Genomic DNA, 20,843 nt, shown 5'->3' with positions numbered 1-20,843 from the left:
CATCATAAATATATATCGAACGAAACTTGGAAAAAGGTATATTTTGCTTTGATATAACGTAACCGCGATATAACGTAATGAAAATAAAAATACAGTTACGTTATATCGAGGTATCCAGCTTTTTACGCTAGCCATAAAACTACGAGGGGTGAATTGAGTTTGACATTTATTCCCTACAAGTTTTATAGCTTGATCTTAGTAGGCAGATTCAAGATTGTTGATTGAACTGTCAAGATTTTTCATTATTTACATCTGTTTAACCGTTTCTTTGCAGCTAAAGGAGTATCAATTTCTGAATTTTAAACATTTAACTATCTGTTTAGTAACTGCATTTATTTTTAGAAATACAAAGAGCAATCATGTAGCTGTAGAATTAAGGAATACGCCTTATTTTCGGACCTAAGACAAGACCGGACAGGTCAAAGTACAAAAATGAAATCAATTGCCTGTCAAAAAAGGCCACTTCCCATTGGTCGTTTTGGCAAAGGCCTACTTTCGCATCGTTGAGTTGGATTGCAACAGGGCACTTTGTTGCTAGCCCGGCCGTGCTGCTAGTTCATTGTTTAGCGTTTTTATCGAAAGTTTTGGAACTTTCAATGAAATCGTTTTGTTTCAAATCTATCTATATTCGATGTTAAGTTCAAAGCATGTGCTCCAACAATTTTAAAATAAATAAAAAATACCTAATTGACACCAATATAATGGAAATTGTGTCATGTTTCTCTAAAATATCGTCGGTCTTGAATTAAAACCTGATTTTTGTTTGAATGTAGCATCTTCCTATGCACTAAATGAATGAAGCGTGCAAGAAACTAACAAAATTTGAGCCTTGATATCTTAATTTGTTCGCAAGATTTACTTAAAAAGGATACTGGTAGCACTGGCATTTGCATCGTCAAGGCTATCGACTGAAAAACAACGGGGAAGTCTTAGTTGAGCTGTCACGTCCTGTCCTAGTTTCGGACTATCTACATTACGTGGTGTTCAATTTGGGCCTGTCCTTGGGCCCGCTTGTCTTTAGTTTCATATAATCTTTCGTAAGCTTGCGATTGCGTTTAGGGGTGACTGTTTTTGTCTATATTCAAATAAAAAATTGCTAGGCACATTATAAAACTAATAATGCCTTTTGAACCCTTTACTAAGATAACCGAACATTGAGTAGTGATGAAATATCCGTTTTCACAGTTGAAGGTCTCGTCGAAGAAACAATTTCACCAACTTGTTTTAACCCAGTTCGTACCTATAGCTCTGGCAACTATTCATAATAAATCGAATCTTATTATCCAAGGTGCTGTTTTTATCCGATTTGGTTGACCTAAAATAATAGAATTAGTTTAATTGTAACTTAAGAAATGTTGTTTTCCATTTTTTTTTAAACCAGGAGTTGTTGGCTTCTGACGTTTGAAAAATATTCTATATCACGACGCCCACTTTGATTATGCCATAAACAAATTATAGTGTGAGCAAGGAATGTCAGAAGGGGGTGATTTAAGTTTTATAGCATGCTGTAATTGACGATAAGGCTTTGCAACTGGATCGAACACACCAACTTCAGCATTTTACATTTCAATCTTTGGCCGTCATCAAAAACGCTGTTTGGCTGTACAGACGAAAAAAAAAAACAGGATTCACATTTTTTCTTTCAAAAACATATCAAACAGTCGTATGCAAAAAGTAAACAATTCTGTAGCAGACAGCTTTTTTCAAAAATATCGCTTGACATTTCCATGTATCGTCCTTCAATTTACTATTACACTCTATTACATCAAGAGCAAGGCTAACGCCTTCAAGAAGCAGGAAAATCAAACATCGAAGGGGTGGCCTAACCTTGACCGTGAATAATAACGCCCTTGCCTGCTTTTTGTCCATCCCTTTTCTCGGATCTTCCATCTATTTTCACGAACAGCTTATCTATTTCTATGTCACACAACCTGATTTAAAATTACAATCAGCACAGTCTTCCAAGAAAGTTTGGGGTTATAATTCGATAAGAAGTGACAAATATAAATGTCAATACGCACTAGAAAGCGCTAAAAATAACCCAAACACTACTTGAACCGTTAAGTCGCAGCTCAATCCAATGGGAAATTAGTCCTCTTCGGATCATGGAATCCTATTCGAATTCCAACTGATGGCCGCCTGTCACGTTACCTAGGATGGCGCAAGATTTCTCTTGTTAGGATCGATAAATTTCATGGTTACCAGGCAACCCAAACGTATGTCAGCCCGGCTAGCTCAGTCGGTAGAGCATGAGACTCTTAATCTCAGGGTCGTGGGTTCGAGCCCCACGTTGGGCGAGTATCTTTTTTACTTTTTCCAGTAGTGATCATCGTTCTTCGAAAACAGGAGTAAATGTCGAATTTGTGACAATCATAAAGTTTATATATCGGTTTTAATCAACTTTACCTGCATAACGAAAACCAAGCGTACATGCTTTCAATAAAATATACTTTCTGCAACAGTGGTTGAAAAACTTCCCCATTTGGAAACCAGTCACACCATCTGGTTTCGCTACCCAACGCTAGGAGGCGTGCCGAGTTTCGACCACTTTAGACCAGATTCTCATCGCGAAGCTCATGCGCACTTCATTCCTCGAGGGCGGTGAGATGAAAAATTTCAAAAACATCGCCGGTTCATATTTGTCTGCTTCATTTTATTTCCTCCTGTTTGGTAAGCGTCTCGTACAATAGTTCTATATAAAACGTACTTTGTATAATGGTTTCCTAATATTTATTATTTTTACATAACATGTTAGCTAATCGTTTCGACTTTCTTTTTCTTCCATCATAGCATTCTTGGTTTTTGAAATCTGTCTCTGTTAATCATCGGGTTCGTCTGGTTTAGCTTACTTATAGGTAATTTTGAGTAACTTCGCTAGCAATTTGAATATTGACACGGTCGAAGGATAGCACTAAGGCTAATTAAGTATAATGAGCTACTAATTTGGGTTCTGACTTAAAACTCGGTATGCCTACTTCCATTTCTTCCACAGAGGATCGAACTGAACTGAGAAGGATGCAGCAGCTAAGGTGATTCGAATAAGTCTTTTCCCATAATGCCTATCTATCAAAATTGATCACTACTTTTGCCTTTCTCCTGTTGCTCGCTTGTCTTGTTATGTATGTAAAACCAGAGCTATCATGTTTTCATTATAATAAGTCGTCGGAGGAAGACTTCTTCGTATGTTTTTTTTTTGTGTGTGTAAAAATGGCTTATATTTTCGTTCGACCTGAATGCTCTCTAACATTAAACGTAGGGATGTCGTGAAACGATCAATTACTAATCAATCGATTAATGTTATAACGGTGACATCCCTCATTTTTAAAGATTTCAAGTATTCACCCCTCTCAACTTGGCCAGGGGTCATTTCAGATCATTAACAATAAATATTGCTTCTTTTGTTGACTTGGTTTCTTCCGGCTAGTTCTACCATGAAACTGCATGAGAGTGCAACTGTCTTTTGAGTTGAGATTTTGTCCGTGTTTGGCGTGTGACTGGATGATGATTTTTTACTGTCCCGTTGTCCGCTCGATGCCAATCAGCTTATCGAAGTAGGAACAATAGTTGCGATCGTTGTTGTAGTAGAAGGGATCCTCGAGGATGTCCCGAGCGTGCGACAGGGTGGCCGAGGCGAGCTCCCCGACGGTCCACTTGCGATCCTTGAGCACCCGACAGACGGTGTCCAGCTGGAAAAAATAAATCGATTAGAGTTCTTCATGCATAGGGTAGAAACACCGGTTTTGGCCATACGACAATTGTAGCCATAATGGATTATACAGCGTTTTACATAGCCAATCAGCATAAACCATTCTCATGATAAAGCTACATTCATTTACTCGTTCAAATTGATACAATAAATATGAAAGACAATTCATTTTCCTTATAATAATAACTCCCATATGCCTAAATTAGCCAGGGCACTCCTAATTTGGCAACTATCATGGGAAATCAATGCGATTGGCCAATTTAGGAACTGAAGTTCAATCTCTGGCCGAACTGGTTCTGGTGGCCTTTCTATTAAACTATGAATAACATATATTGTACAGAAATACTTCATGGATTCCCAGTGAGATATTTTGTGATTTTTTGAATAGATCTCGATATATTTCAAGAAAGCTATCTGGAGTACAACTAGCAGAGGCGCGTCGACGTTCGAAACCATGGGTACAACAAACGTTGTCAAATATTTTGTGCATAGTAAAGCCAGAGCCGTAATGTTTTTGGCGAACCACCGTTTGAGCGCCCCATAGTAAAAGTCAAAACTCATCTCTGTTTTTTTTCATGAAACAAGATGACATCAAACGTACCGTAAACATTCCAAAAAATTTTCTTTTTTTAATTTCTCTAGCGACTTCTCTCTGAACTCATCACCAAAATACTGACGAAGTATCATGTTAATGCTCATGAATAAGCTTATTTTTGAATACATCAAACTGCTGTTTAAACTAAAGCAAACATTATAAAATTTTGTTAAGAGGCTCAGTTAATTTTAAATAGATTTTCGATATTGTTGAATATATTTTATCGAAGATATCTAAGAATATTAGTCTATTACTAGTAGAAATATGTTTATCACGGAAAAATAAGAGGTTTTAAACATTTTAATTATATACAGTCAAACCTCTATGAGTCGATATTGAAGGGACCATCGACTCATGGAAATAACGAGTGGTGGAACAGATATTCTATGAAAAGCTGTTTGAGAGGTCCATCGCAGTAACCATGATTTTTGAATTTTAGTATGGTTCCATGAGTCGATATCGAGTAAGGGAACATCGACTCATGGAGGGTTCACTGTATCACCTATCAGGATCTTTTTTTGTATCTTTCGTCTATGACCTATCAGAAGTAATCTAAGATTCCGACATAAGATTCTTAGAAAATCATAAACAGGACTATATGATACTGACAGTTAGGTTTTTAACAGAATTATATCCTAAATTTTATCAAAATAATTCTGGCTAGTATTCTCTCCAAATAAAACCAAATTTTACATTAAAATCCATAGATACATCCACGACTACCTGTGATAACAAGCGGGAAGGATACATTCATGTAGGAAACTTTGTTCCTCTTACCCTGTGCGGTTATTAACCTTCATTCAGCCAACATACTTTTCACATGCAAAAACTACACTAAAATGTGCATAACTTTTTTGATTCTCGATGGATTTTGTTGAAATTTTCAGAACTTCCCGAAAAACTCTTCTAGTTTATGGTCCAGGACACTTGGGAATATGGTCCACGTGGTTCCGGAGTTATTCCGGATTGTCTTGGGGTACCAAAATTGGCCACATCGTCCATTCAACGGATATCTCAAAACCCAGATGAGCTAGAAGGTTGATGTCTTCGGCAAAGTTGTTCAGCAAACTAAGGGCTATCCGTCAGTAACAATCTTAATTGGGAATTTATCCGCTAGGTGGCGCTAGTTACAATTTTTCTTAAATCTTCTATATCTCAAGATCCTGATGAGCTAGAAGGTTGGTGTCTTCGGTGAAGTTGTTCAGCAGACCCTAAGCTATTTGTCAGTAACAATCTTATTTGGGAATGTATCCGCTAGGTGGCGCTAGTAACACATTTTCTTCAATCTTCTATATCTCAAGATCCTGATGAGCTAGAAGGTTGGTATCTTTGGCAAAAATGTTCATCAGGCTAAGGGCTATCAGGCAATAACAAAATTAGTTGAGGATTTCTCCACTAGGTGGCGCCAGTTACGACTTTTCTTCAATCATCTATATCTAAAGATCTTGATGAGCTATAAGGTTGGTGTCTTTGGCGAAGTTGTTCAGCAGATCAAAAGCTATCTGGCAGCAATTAATCTAATTGGGAATTTATCCGCTAAGTGGCGTTAGTAACAAATTATCTTCAATTTTATGTATCAAAAGTTAACAATCAGATCAATGTTGGGTGGCTCCAGTTTGTCTTCGATATAGTTGTTTACATCGTGGCGAAAATTTTAAATTCTCATAATTTTATGTTCGAGATTTTTCACGTTTGATTTGTAACTTACGCAGCTCAACAGCCACAATACATAAGTTTGATCATCAATTTGTTTTATATGCTTTTTTTCATTCAAAGCCTTATATTTTATTTACGAGATTTTTTGGTGGAGCCTTTTTTCACCGAGTGGTTAGAGTCCGCGGCTATAAAGCAAAGCCATTCTGAAGACATCTGGGTTCGATTCTCGTAGACCCAGGATCTTTTCGTAAGAGAAAAATCCTTGACTTCTCTGGGCAAAGAGTATCATCGTACCTGCCATTCAATGTACAAATACTAAAAATGGCAACTTTGGCAATGAAAGCTCTCAGTTAATAACTGTGGAAGTTCTCATTGAACATTAAGCTGAGAAGCAGGTTCTGTCCTAGTGAGGACGTAATGCCAAGAAAAATAAAGAGCTATGGGCTAGTTCATCTCGGGACCAACGGCTTTACTTCCCTTCAGAAGGAAGTCGTCACTAAAATTTGTAATGATCATCTCTTAGATGGGTCGTATCCCAGGTCCTAAGCGTATGTTTTAACGACTATACCGAGTCCATTTCCACATACACAGAAAGAAAAATCCGTGTAAATTTCAGCGTAAAATCGTGCACATAGAGGGAATGCCAGATATGTCGCAAATCTACACGTCACATCGTGTAAAATTACATCAACATCATGTAAGTTTCCGCTAAACATCGTGTAATCTAGCATGGACTCTAACCAATTACGCGTCAATTCGCATAAATTTACACGATGTTGATATAATTTTACACGATGTGTCATGTAAATTTGCGACATATCTGGCATTTCCTTTATGTGCATGATTTTTTGCTGAAATTTACATGGATTTTTGTTTCTGTGTAGAGTCCTAATTCCTAGTTTTTCTGCTAGAATTATAACGAACCTTTCTAATGTAACATTGGGTTTTGACAGACACTCAATGTGTTTCATGATTGAATATTTTCGACGGCATGAGCGTGAGCAAGTGATTTTGCATCCAAAAATCATTCGTGAGAATTTCGAAGCATATCTCAAAAGATTTGGCTTTTGTGGGAGAACCTCATGGTTGAGATTTGAGTGTCAATGTACCAACACTGGATGTTCAATACATCAAGGGCAATCTGAAATGGAAAACTGAACCAATATTCATTCGCTATATGGTGCTAGTAACCTCTCCAATATTCTGAATTTGGTGAACTGGCAATGCAATTGATTCAAATTTTATTCATTAGATATCACTAGTGATATTTTCATAGAACTAATCTAATTTAACAACATGATAAGCAGGAAGGTTAGTTTTTCGACAAATAATATTGGATGGCTGAAATCTACCTAATAGGGATCAAGTTGGGTTGAGTTTTAGTGGCGCTGCCGTATATTTTTGAGGAAGAATTTTATTCCAAGATCCTCGTACGCTAAAATATCGGTCTTTTAGGATTTTTTTCAAGCAACAAAAATCTTCCTAAAAACAATCCAACGGAAATGTTATAGACAACGGTTTAAATGCTCAACGCTAAGGTTTAAAGTTAGAGCAGTCTGAGTACAAGTAAATGCTTAAGTAATAACAAATAATGTCACTGATAACAAAACTTGTTGATTTTTTTTTTGAGTTTTGAGTTATTAAAAACTCCGTGAGTTGATGTTCTTTAACTCGATATCGAAAACATTAATTTACTGGGATTATGTGAAGAGTTATTTCCATGAATAATCAAAATTGAAGGGGATTCCTGTACCGAAAAAATCGATACTCAACGCGTAATGCTTATATATATGCACATAAATCAAAAAGCTATATGGAATAATTTTGTATGGCAAAATTGGCCAGATAAACTATACACTTCACGATATTAAAAATATATTCAGAGAAATATTTTTAGTACCGGTTGTACATAATGGAGAAAAACAAAAATCCCCACAAACGTCCTTTTCAAACAAACGTTTTGATATTCGGGAAATTTCTAGTGAAATATATTTCTCAATAAAAATTAAACGATTTCAATTATTTTGCTCAACTATAGGGATAATCGTAGCCGATAGTATATTCTTAAAATATTAGGAATTTTATCAGGATTATAGGATAGCAAAAATCCTACCATCGCAGTCTAGAAATATATACTGTAGACAACAACCTTCCAGCGGATGAATTCAATCAGATTTTTCACCGCCAGATATAAAGTGCATGTTCGATTTTGGCAACATGCCAAAAAACCTTTATGATGCCCAAATCAAACCGTGCAAAATAAAACGGTTGTTTCAATTGAAACTTCTATCAACGTGATAATGACCACGAATTAAATTGAACACGGTAAGTTTCAAGACGGCTCACAGAAATTTCGAGATTAGCACGATTGTTGACTGACCCATGATCCATTGTTTTGCATATGTATTTCCGTGTTGCCAAAATCAAACCATGCCAAAATAAAAAAAAAACTTTGCCGAACATATAAACTTTCTCATCCACAAGCGGTCAAGAGCGAGATTGTCGTTTCTCCGACCAAGCTGAGTGTTTCAATTTTCAATGCGCTTTCTTCTTGTTCGCCGAGCGACAAGTTAGACAAAAACGGCAACAGAATGATTCACTACCGACTCCTTGTGCCGAAGGCATCCGATTGCTGTAGCGAATGATTCTTTACATTCCGATTCCGCACGAGCGGCATTCGTATTTGAGAGCTGAAAAGCGTTCACTGACTGGTAATACACAAGGCGAAATGTTTCAGTGAACGCAAAATCTGTATACATTTCGCAGGAAGCTTTCAGTGATCGAATGGCGAACGCGTTCTTTCGTGTCTCCAATTTAAGAGAGGATAGGTGCTCTCTCCGCTCTGTATATCTTTTCATTTTCGGTTTATCTCAATCGTTTACGATTCGTCGGGATTGCGCTCACCCTAGTATTCGGCAGTCATTGAACATTCGGTGGCAGCAGATACTTTGCAGATATTTTATCGGTAGCGTTCGGGTGAGTGAGTGAATTTTCCCATGCTTGTTCTCAATACATAGAAAAGAAATACTGTTATTGGCGCCACCTAGCAGATGAATTATCATTAATATTTTTTACCGCTAGCCTTCTAGCTCTTCACGATCTCAATATAAAGCAGATTAAAACATTATTGCCAGCAACACCTAGTGGATGAATTCTCAACCGGATGTTGCACTGCTAAATAGACCTTGATCTGTTGAACAAATTTACGGAAGACACCTTCCTTCTAGCTTATCGGAATCTCGAGACATATAATGGGGATTGATTTTTAATAAGGTTTGCAACTGCCCAAAAATCCTTGATCTGCTGAACAACTATGTCGAAAACACCAAACCTCTAGCTTATCAATATCTCGTGGTATAGGAGATTGAAGAAAATTTGTTACTAGCGCAAACTAGCGAACAATTTCCCAATCACTACCAGATAGCTATTGGTCTACTTAACAACTTTGCCGAAGACACCAACCTTCTAGTCCACCAGGATCTTGAGATACAGAAGATTGAAGAAAATTTGTAACTACCCGGGCAGACGGAAAAATCAAAATCACAGCTCAGAAAGAACAAATTATGATCGCATATCTCAATTTGATTTTGAAAAGATGTTCGAAAATTTTATCGCTATAGTTCAACATCTGAAAATATGTAAACAAGATCAAAATTAGTTCTTTGACATGGAACAAAACACAAAATGGCCGAACGGAACAGTGAGACGTCGGGGCAACCTCGTGGAGCAAAGTGTAGTCTCAGAAAGCGAAAAACCTGATGCTCTTATTTCCCTTCTCTTCTATCTAAGAGGCATAACCGAATGGGCAACATCTCTGTGTGTAGATCTGTTTTTTTATTGTTTTTATTCTTGGCTATCTATCAGATCATATTTTGATATTGATTTGTTGGTCAATCAAGGAACTTGCCAGATATTGTTTTGATCTTATAATATCTAAACAAGATATTGATCAATACTTCTCCATACTAATTTTTGATATTATTTTTGATCTTTTATCTCTTATCTCCAACAAACCAATAGCTGATTATGATCGTCAGTAATTATTTTAGAACAACAAATTATGATCTTGCTCAGCTTTTTCCACCTGCTCGGGTAGCGCCACCTAGCGGATAAATTCCCAATTAAGATTGTTACTGACGGATAACTCTTGGTCTGCTGCACAACTTTACCGAGGACTCCAACCTTCTAGCTCTCCAGGATCTTAAAATATAGAAGATCGAAGAAAATTTGTAACTAGTGCCACCTAGCGGAGAAAATCTAACCTAATTTTGTTATTGCCAGATAGCTCTTAGTCTGCTAAACACCTTTGCCGAAGACACCAACCTTCAGGCTCATCAGGATCTTGAGATAAAGAAGATTGAAGAAAAATTGTAACTGGCGCCACCTAGCGGAGAAATCCTTAACTGATTTTGTTATTGTCAGATAGCCCTTAGTCTGATGAACAACTTTGCCGAAGACACCAACCTTCTAGCTCATCAGTATCTTGAGATATAGAAGATTGAAGAAAAATTGTAACTGGCGCCACCTATCAGATAAATTCTCAATTAAGATTGTTACTGCCAGATAGCTTAGGGTCTGCTGAACAACTTCGCCGAAGACACCAACCTTCTAGCTCATCAGGATCTTTAGATATAGAAGATTGAAGAAAATTTGTTACTAGCGCCACCTAGCGGAGAAATTCTCAACTAATTTTGTTATTTCCAGATAGCCCTTAGCCTGATGAACAACTTTGCCGAAGACACCAACCTTCTAGCTCATCAGTATCTTGAGATATAGAAGATTGAAGAAAAATTGTAACTGGCGCCACCTATCGGATAAATTCTCAATTAAGATTGTTACTGCCAGATAGCTTAGGGTCTGCTGAACAACTTCGCCGAAGACACCAACCCTCTAGCTCATCAGGATCTTGAGATATAGAAGATTGAAGAAAATTTGTAACTAGCGCCACCTAGCGGATAAATTCCCTAAGGATTACCTGCTTTGCTCTTGCCCACAGTTGATCAGCAGGAGTTTTCTCATTTTATTTTGTATGGGGAAAGGCATCTAACTTCAAATATCCTGGTAATGGAAGATTTGATCGAAAAAATATTTGGTAGGCGTGATAGCCTTGATCATTACGCACAATCTGTACCGAATATTTTTTCGAAAATAGTTCCCAATTTTGAGAAATAATTCGTTAGTTGCATTTCGCCATACAAATATTTTTCGGGTTACCTTTTAGCGATTTTTCGTGCATATACACTAGCGCATGTGCGTTACGGTGTGACGAGTAGCGAATCAGGGCATGCATGTAACCCATTAGGATTGTTACTGACGGATAGCCCTTAGTTTGCTGAACAACTTTGCCGAAGACATCAACCTTCTAGCTCATCTGGGTTTTGAGATATCCGTTGAATGGACGATGTGGCCAATTTTGGTACCCCAAGACAATCCGGAATAACTCTGGAACCACGTGGACCATATTCCCAAGTGTCCTGGACCATACACGGATAAAAATCTGATCCCCACACCATGATTTACAAATCATGAAATTCATAAATTGGTTAGGTCATAATATCAGGATCACAAATCATGGTTCCTGGAGTCATAATCATGATTCCTCATAAGCGTAAGATCCAGTGTGAAAACACAAAGCGGCGCACTTTGCTTCATCTCATTCGTATCGATCACATCAAATTCAAGATGACGAAGTGGTTGAGTGGTAGAGAACGTGGCTCACAATCGGAAGGTTCTTGGCTCGAATTTCAATGTATACTATTTTTAACTTTTTTTTATTTTGTCGATCATAAACGGATGCGCGACTCAGCATTTTTGGCATTTGAATCATGATTCCGAGCAATCAGCTACAAAAACCTAACGCGTGTGTTGCGTTACGGCAATCTGACTCATGATATCATGAGTCCAAATCATGGTGTATTTTCATAAGACGAAAACACGCTGGAATCATGATATCATGAGTCATAATCTTGTTTTTGGATTCTGATTTCTACCCGTGTAAACTAGAAGAGTTTTTCGGGAAGTTCTGAAAATTTCAACAAAATCCATCGAGAAACAAAAAAGTTATGCACATTTTAGTGTATTTTTTGCATGTGAAAAGTATGTTGGCTGGATTAAGGTTAAGCCCGACTGTGCTCAAAAAACGCTTAAAACTTCTTCGCATTAGAGTTCATCCCTCAGCCAAATGTTAAATCTTTTGGCATGCAAAAACTTTTCACTACAAAAAACTACCAAAAATACACATTTATTCCCGATTGTGTGAGAATCCTGCCTATAATTCTGTGGAATCCCACAGAGCATCCTGTAACAATCATTGCCAATATTTTGTTTTTCACTGCTTATGATAATATGCGAACCCGGCTCAAGATTGTAAAGCAACAGTGCCCTATTTACAGAGATATTTTTTCCCAGTATTACATTCCAAGATTTCTATAGATTTGCACTCAATTCTAGAATCCAGCCTATCATTCAGTAAATTTGGTTGTTTTTTACGAACTTGGCTGAAGAGTAACAGTTTTACTCGAAGTTTATTATAAATACACCTTTACCTCACAGTGGCCTGCCCAGGGGTACGCTCAAGGAGAGGAGGGGTTTATTATATTTATTTTTTCGGAATGATTCATAGTACCGTAAAACATGATATCTTTCATAATGCGGGTAACTTTGGTATTGCAGGACCCACAACATACTAAACGAAATAACATAAATTCTATATTAGTTGATACGTCATGTCAGAACTATTTTTATTTAAATCGATTTGAAATATTTGATTTTTTTTTTATTTGCAGAGCAAAAAGTTTTCAAATTTACATGGCACGTAATTGTTCATGATAATCATGTAAAAGGAGTTGCAGCTGAACATTCAACTATAATTAATGTAAACTGTCTCATTGCATTCTAAAATGCTTGCAATCTTGAGTGAAACTGAAACATTTCATGATCTTACGGACTACAACACTGCTCCAATCAAGTTTCTATCGCACCGTATTTGGATACAACGAACCCATCACAGCGTGCATCCGAGCATTCTCAGCTGTCGAAGAGTTTTTCGAGTTCGATGAACCGACGAGGCATTTTGCTAATAGAATACGATCTGTAGTTCAGTAATCTGTGTTAAGTGTATGTTATGTTCAAGTTTTTATTCATTAAGACTATTTTGTCAGATGGATTATTTTAAATACAAATACAAATACAAATATTGCATGCTTTCTTGCATCTTGAAAGTGAAATTTCAAACAAGAATGCGTGGTTTACATGATTCTACGCTGAATATTTTGTCATAAATAATGCACATGGTTGGATCGACGGCTTGTCATGTCATGTTCATTATTTATGATTGAATTTTCAGCGTCAAAATCATGTAAACCGAGCCGTTTTGCATGCAACATTCTTTGAGAGAAGAAGTTTCGCGTTCAATATTAAGGATTTTGGTAACAATGTTGTATGTAATAGATGTGTTTATAGGTTTTATCATTGAATGATACATGAGAAATGGCTTTGCATGATTGAGGCTAAAATTACGTTACGTGTAAATCTAAGATTTTTTTGGTGTGTAGTAGGCATTGAGAAAGTAGCTCACAAAGCTTAAAATTTGTCTTCTCATTATTATTAATTATTTATTTATGTGATATTACATCTACTAGCTTTATATTACGTGTTGCAAGAAAAATTTGGATTCCTCGAAAATCCGAAGCAATCTATTGGAAATTTTTTCATCAAATTCATCCTAGTCACCCGTGACTTTGTTACAGCCTCTGTTTGTCAATTTGCAGGTTCTACTTGTAGTAACAAATACTGTTCTTCTTCTTCTTCTTCTTTTCTGGCGTTAGGTCCCCACTGGGACAGAGCCTGCTTCTCAGCTTAGTGTTCTTATGACCACTTCCACAGTTATTAACTGAGAGCTTACTATGCCAATGACCATTTTTGCATGCGTATATTGTGTAGCAGGTACGTAGATACTCTATGCCCTGAGAAGTCGAGAAAATTTCCAACCCGAAAAAAAGATCCTCGACCAGTATCTCTTATAAATATTTTGACGAAATAAACTTTTGAGTTACATGCGTATGTAGACTTTCAAACTGATAAGAGTTGTTGTATGTATATCCTCAAAAAAAAAAACCGTGTTCAAAAAATTATGAAATTGAAATGTTTCATCAGGAGTCTGGAGCGATGATATTAGGATTGTTGGGTCACAATGGACGTTGGAACAAATAATCAATTTGTAAGCATCGTAAGAAAAATACTAAATGGGTGATATGCTTCTCGTAGTAAAATAACTGTAGGCAGAATATTCCATTCAAAGATTCCGTATCATTCATTTCAAGGATTCATGGCCAGATCACCCAGCTTCTTCTGACTGGAAAGGGAACGATGGTTTAACCGTTAGCGCACGGTTATGAGGCCCACAATGGAACACATTTTCCTATGGGAAGCGTGCGGGTGGTCATCGGTTTTTCAGATCTGTCGCCTAAACGGTAAAAGATACCCCTTTGGCGTCCATGGACGAAAGTTAGAGTATTAATAAAACAAAGCATATTTTTTTTGAAAATTTTCAATGATACAGACGATAGTTTTTCCCCTATTTTTTCGCCAATTTTCTCCACGGTGAAAATTTTTTCGGGAAATGTTTTTCTTTTTATATTTTTAATGTATTACTGCGGAAATTTCCTTTCGATTTCACGAAAAAACTTTTGTTCTACGATGCATAGTTCAGGAGATATGGATTTTTAAAGTTTAAGGTATATAGGGAAATCGTGAAAATTCATCTAGAGTTTGCCGGGAAAATAGGCCACTATAATTTTTTTGAATTTCACTTTTGGGCATGTATCCACGAGCTCTACCTCTGGTGAAAATTTCATACAAATCGGTGAACCTTCGGCCCAAACCTGTCCGATAATTTAAAAAAATGCATACCCAAGCAACCAATAGTTCGGATTGTACTTCAGAGTTCACTTTTGGTACAAATCTAGTTTCATTGAAACTTTTTTGCTGAATAAGAGAACACCATGGATATTAAATGAACTTCATTCTCAGAGAAGTAACTTATGAACTCATCAACAACTTGAAAGTTCAGAACAAGTTTGAACTGAACTTCTTTTGTACTTGAAGGTAACAATCAAACTTAAACGAACTTTATGTAAACTGAAAAGTTCGGTTAACTACTTAAAAAGGGAGCTGATTAAGCCAAAACATGCCCTTTTATCCGAACTATTGGTTGCTTGGGCATGGCTCTTATCAGAATCCATTCAGGATTTGCATCAACTTACTTCTGTTCATTAGAAACGTTTCAGGATTCTTGTTGAATTCATTTAAAACACAATACGGAATTATTGGACCGACTTCGAAACCTCTTTGCTCAGAGAATAGCATCAATGAAGAACGCATGTAGAAGAATAATCAATTGATTCTAAAATAAGCTTGAGTAGGTGAAAGTTTCCAGCTTTAAGATAAATTGCAAAAGCAAGATCTTGGTATAATCTCGTAATCTGATGAAAACTCTCATGTAGTCGAAGAAATCTCCAAGATTGTTTAGAAACGCTCATAATCGTGTGTCAACGTCAACATTTAATTATTGGACACATTTTTCAATCTCTTGTTCGCCTTGTATTCTAATGATAATGTATGAGATAGTTTGCTTAACAGCACTGAAACCCCTATCACAGAGGTAACATTTTGAACAGTTTGCCAATCTAAATTATCGTCTTAAGAACATTATCCCCCAGGATCTTTGTAATAACTACGTACCTTCGACAACTTCTCGTTCCCCGCCGTGTAGTAGATCAAGTACGGCAAACCGGCAACACTGGCCGCCATCCACTGGATAACCATCTTCAGCTGGACGTCACCTCGTTTGGAATCTCCGCAGCCCCAGTTTCCGGTAGCCACTGGCCGCAGATTGACGTTGAATGTGCGTTTCTGTGCTAGCTGTGAAATCTTGAAAATGAAAGGTCGTTATAATTTCCTGATGATGCTTGAAGATTGTATTGCTGAATGATGTTAGTACGGACAGAGTAGAGACTGGCTCGGTTGGTCAGAAAGCAATGAGAACAAACACAAAGGCATACAAAACTATACAAACGTAACAAAACTAAGTTTACCACTGTGTGCTGTAGAACACATACACAGACTATACCTTCAGGGTGACATCTTCGCACTTGACGTCCTGGTAGTACGAAACGGACCAGTTCGGTTTAAAGTTCTGCAGTCGGGTCTTCAGAGAGGACTGCCGTTCTATTGGCCTCTTCCGGAACTTCTTCTTGGCCCGAGGCGGAACCATCGGACGTGGCCCGGACGTCGTTGAGCAGATCGAACTACTAGAACGCAATCTGTGCAACAGCTTCCGCTGGTCGGTCTGATTCAGCTGTATGTTGGGACATTTGAAGAGTTTGGCCGGCTCCAGGGCTAGATACTCGTTGCGCTAGGGCACGTCAATGGCATTTGATGGGTGGTTGTGGTAGCAGGGTAGATGCGGAAGAGGTGCGGTGGATGATGATTTGTACAATGAAACCAAACCAAAACCAAAGCCGTGGATCGGGAATGTTGGGAATGAAACGAAACCAAAACGGTTCAAAAAAGAAGTTAACTCATAAACTAACCGAATCGTATCTGTGAAGTTTTCTACCAAACCCAAGCGAAGCTGAATTTTGCCAATCGCTCAATCACCCGCACAGTATGGGTTGACCCGAACGGAGGAACACTTACCAATTGTGCTGCAAGTTTGTGCTTGTGTTTGGCCAACTCCAACGATAACGATCTCACGTTCAGTACTACCTTCTCCTTTTGCGATCCGTTACTCCGCGTCGCCGAAGTTTCCGTACTTTTCTCCTCACTCATACCGTCCTCGGTAAATGGAATTCCCACGAAGCTTTCGCTGAGTGTTCGCTTCAACAGCGAATTGGCAAACCGCAGAACAGCTTCATCACGAGCGTCCAGTTTCTTCGGCTTTTCACTACTGATAGGTTCCTCTAACCATCTGCAAAAAGTAAGCATTAGTATCTGATCCTGCTCCAGAGTTCCATAGTGCTCTCACTTGGCAAACTTTTCGTACACCTCCTCCAGCTCCGATCCAAGATCCGAATCGAAGCTGTACCTGGAAGACTCGTTTGTTTCGTTTCTCTCCAAAATCCCATTATGTTTCTTCTTACATCGATCGAACCACTCCCGCTCTTCGGACGTGCTGCCCATCGATCCATCCAGCACAAATCCACACGAACCTCCTCTCTTAACCCTAATATCCTGATCCTTCGTCTGCGATCCACTAACACTAATTCCTACGGCATAGCTACTATCCTCCTCGGTACTCCCGGATGGTAAATTACTATCCTGAAGAGCCTCCCGCAGTCGTTGAGCAAATGTAAATCTCCTCTCCGGAGTGTCCAACTCGGTTGAATACTTCCTCGCCCGCAGCCCATCTTCATCGTCCTCGTCGAAACTATCACGCGCACTATGAAACTCGTCGTTACTCGATTCACAGCTAGAAAACGAATCCTTCAGCATTGGAATCCTCAGAGGATGTCGATTCACTGGAAGACATTCTCCGGATGATCCTAGAATAATAAACCGTCCTCGAGGACCTCCCGTCAGAACTCCACTCGTCGAGCCGGTCGTACTGGCCACTGATGATACTCCTCCTAGATTTCGATCTGGCGTAAGCCAAGACCGTCGCTTATTGATGTCTTTCTCCAGCTTATTCGAATCACTACTGGAACGCTTCGAGTTCGGTGTAGGCTGCTTTATGAAGATCGTCGTAAAAACGTCCGGCGATCCAGGAGTCGAACCTTCCCGGTCCCGCTCCCCGATGGGAGATAATCTACCTTTACTGGATACAGTTTCCAGCTGGTCTAACCGAGTCGGACGTTGTTTTTCGGCCGGTCTTGGCTCCACCACCGGACAAGTCGTATTCTGTCTAAACGCTAAAAGGCACTTGTTCAACTCACGGAGGATGTCATCCTCTTCGAACTGATGCGATGGAATTGCCCGGTAGTTCTCGGCATCAATACAGCACAATGAGGTCTTCTTCGGTTGCTCGATCGGTTCAAACAGAGCCTTGCCCTTGGGATCCACTATCCGTGCTGTATGGTGGGCATTTTCTACCTGTAGCGACTCGTTATCCTCTAAGGCCTCCACGTACAACAGCACAGCCAACATCTCCGGAAATGTAAAGAACTGGAGGGATTCTTGAGAATCACCGGATGCTAGGACATCACCACCCAACCGAGCGTTGGCAAACACCGTCTGCATCGTATCGGAACTGGCTTTGTCCAATCGACCCTCGTGCTTGATTTCTACGTCGCACAGTGGAAGACCACACTCCAGCCAGTCCTCGATCGTTAGCCACTGCTTTCCGGTCATGACCTTCCTGTTAACTTTTAGCGTTCCCTGAAGCACCTCCGGATTGGCTTCGAGCCAGTCGAAATAGTTAAGGAAGCTTCTAAATTTGGCCTTTTGTACATTACTCCTGAAAAGATGGATAGGTTAGTTGGGGCTTGTGACTGTTATGTGATGGCTATCGGCTACTCACTCTACTAATCCTCTAAAGAAATACGTAAAATTGAAGTCTTGTAGCGTGGGATGAGTTTTCTCAGTACGTTTTGGAAATGTGGAGAAGAAGGCATTGGCTATGAGGGCTGCCACCAGCCGGTAGCTAAGCTCGTAGCTGTCGGACTGCTGCTGTAGACTGAAACTCAGTCCCCGCGGTGGACGGTGCAGCTTCAGGTTCCGCGCATGCTTGGCGATATGTTTGACGGTATGGTTCAGGAAGTGCGCTCGCTCCTCCTCAGTTAGCGTCTGCTCGATGAAATGCCGCAGCCCATCGAACACCCCCTGGTCCTTGCCGTCGTCGTCCGGATCCAAACTGACACTGGGAAATATGAAGAGAGATTTGAAACAAGTTCTTCGAGGTTAATCAATCGAACCATACTTGCAGAGTTCGTGCAGCTTCTGCATTACATCCAGGACGACCTCCAGCGTTGGGGTTTCCTCGATCTGGGCGAGTTTCTTCTGGACATTCGACCACCAAGGCAGATCGCAAGGCAGCATTACCAGCGCCATTTTGCATTGATGATTGGAAGATTAGAGTTCGACGTCAGTCACTAGGTTACTACTAGGTCACTACTACGCTACAAGTCCTTGGCTTGCGTTCCGCTGCTCAAGCCATTTGTTTCATTTCCTGTAATCGCAAAAAAAGAGAAAATACAAAAAATGTTACTTTCAGATCAAAAGCGTGATGCTCTAATTACTCCCAGCAGTTAGCTACAACCCAATGGAAATCGAGAGTCCCCACAGACGCCACACGACCTTGCCGACAGCCTACATAACTCGAACTGTCGCCAGCAACCCCCACATGTTTTCTGTTTTCCATTTGGATCGCACCACGCTACGCTCGCTCGCCCGGTCGTAGTAAAGCGTCGTCGTCGTCCCTCCCCTCAGGTTAATTTCACCCTCCGGGATGTGAACTGGGGCGACGGACGACTGACGTCATACAGTATTACCGCAAAAATTTTCTACGGCATCCCTTTCACCGGGTGGCGAAATCCAAGAGTTTGACGCACCCGTTGGCACGGACACCCACATCCCCATTTCCTTCCCCCGAATTCAGTAATTATGGTTGTTATTGCAATGCTTAGTTTGGAACAAGGGTGGAAAAGTTTCGTCCCGTCGTCAGGGCTGGTAGCGACTGAGTGGTTTGATGAAAGGGACTTTAAATAACACTGGCTTGACCAAAAAGAGCCACAAAAGGAAGACCAAACATGAAAAGGGAAACTAAAAAACAAGAACCATGAGACAAGAGATTGATTTCTTACAGAATCTGACCAGAGCTTTCTGAAGGTTAGACCTGGCAATTCTTCATGATATTAGGACAAGTATTACAATGGGTGTTGCCCGGATTTCCAGGGATGTGATGACCGACCTTAAAGTAATTTTTCGTCAATTGAGCAATAGCATGAGCATAGATGACCGTACAAATCGTAGTAGCTGCTTTATGAATGACCAGAACAATCACAAAGTTTTAATGAATGGGGCTTGGGCTTAGCTTATCATTCTCAATGTTCACAAATCGAGAGCACAACATTTAAAAGTCGTGAAGTGAATTAACGACTGAATACTTTTTAACGTTTCAAGTGGATTGGCTCGGCAGTCTTATGTTGAAAAATCAAGCGAACGAAATTTTACTCGCTCGCTTGATTTTTTAACATAAGACTGCCGAGCCAATCCATTTGAAACATTTAAAAGTCAACCAGTTCATGTCCTTACGGTCATCTGGGAAGGGAAGGAATATTAGTTGGACAACTGTATGCCTCTGCATCTCCACTCTTGTCATGAGAAGGATATAGGGATAGTGCGATAAGGTAAGGATCTGGGAGTCACCTATGATTGGTGATGCGATCCACGATGTAATCACGCCTAACCGGATTCGCGAAATTACTCGATAAACGCATTGTATGACGAACAAGTGTTTGCCACCTACCCCCGCAGGAACTAGCAACGCAATCAAGAGATCAAACACTACAAACTATCCACGGCACTTAAGTGATTATTTGCCAATTTCTCTCAATGTGATAATTTTCGTATCATTTTTGTGGTTGTTCCAAATCTTTGCACGATATATAACACTTTGGAAGTCGTAAACGCCCATCATTCTATTACAGTGGGTTGGAAAAAGCCTGAAGATTTGATCGTGAGTGGAATAGGTTGATTACGGCTCTCCTAAAGAAATTTCAAGAATAAACGAATTAATTTCATTTTATAATAACTCGACCATTTTTGTACGCATCGTGCAGCAAGATCTTTGAAGCATTCCTGCGAAGGACAGCAATTCATCCCGAAATTCCTGTAGTGATTTCATTTCTAGGAACTTGAGAGAATAATCTCCAAGTAGAATTCCACGTA

At 39.3% G+C, this 20,843-nt stretch overlaps 1 protein-coding gene and 1 non-coding gene across 9 annotated transcripts in view; one reads left to right on the top strand and one right to left on the bottom strand.

Annotated features, from left to right (window-relative positions):
* The first annotated feature begins 2,224 nt into the window (after positions 1-2,224).
* Positions 2,225-2,297, top strand: Trnak-cuu. Its single transcript has one exon. It is a non-coding gene; the product is annotated as a tRNA-Lys (tRNA).
* Positions 2,298-2,632: 335 nt separating this feature from the next.
* The window catches only part of LOC5569294, a 78,458-nt gene continuing 60,247 nt past the window's right edge, over positions 2,633-20,843 (bottom strand). For 5 of the 8 annotated variants that reach the window (XM_021849406.1, XM_021849407.1, XM_021849408.1 and 2 more), the window contains exons 3-9: positions 18,874-19,122; positions 18,475-18,813; positions 16,984-18,411; positions 16,656-16,926; positions 16,087-16,371; positions 15,699-15,887; positions 2,633-3,686 (exon numbers count right to left, since the gene is read on the bottom strand). In XM_021849406.1, coding sequence (XP_021705098.1) covers positions 3,510-3,686; positions 15,699-15,887; positions 16,087-16,371; positions 16,656-16,926; positions 16,984-18,411; positions 18,475-18,813; positions 18,874-19,004 — 2,820 coding nt within the window. In that variant the 5' untranslated portion in view covers positions 19,005-19,122 and the 3' untranslated portion in view covers positions 2,633-3,509. The remainder of the gene's footprint in view (positions 3,687-15,698; positions 15,888-16,086; positions 16,372-16,655; positions 16,927-16,983; positions 18,412-18,474; positions 18,814-18,873; positions 19,123-20,843) is intronic. The other 3 variants (XM_021849411.1, XM_001658376.2, XM_021849412.1) reach the window with 3 other exon arrangements.

The sequence above is a fragment of the Aedes aegypti genome, chromosome 3 (genome assembly GCF_002204515.2).
Source record: "Aedes aegypti strain LVP_AGWG chromosome 3, AaegL5.0 Primary Assembly, whole genome shotgun sequence".
NCBI classification, from domain to species: domain Eukaryota; kingdom Metazoa; phylum Arthropoda; class Insecta; order Diptera; family Culicidae; genus Aedes; species Aedes aegypti.
Note: the sequence above shows the minus strand (reverse complement) of the source record. Positions and strands in the feature narration are given on the sequence as shown.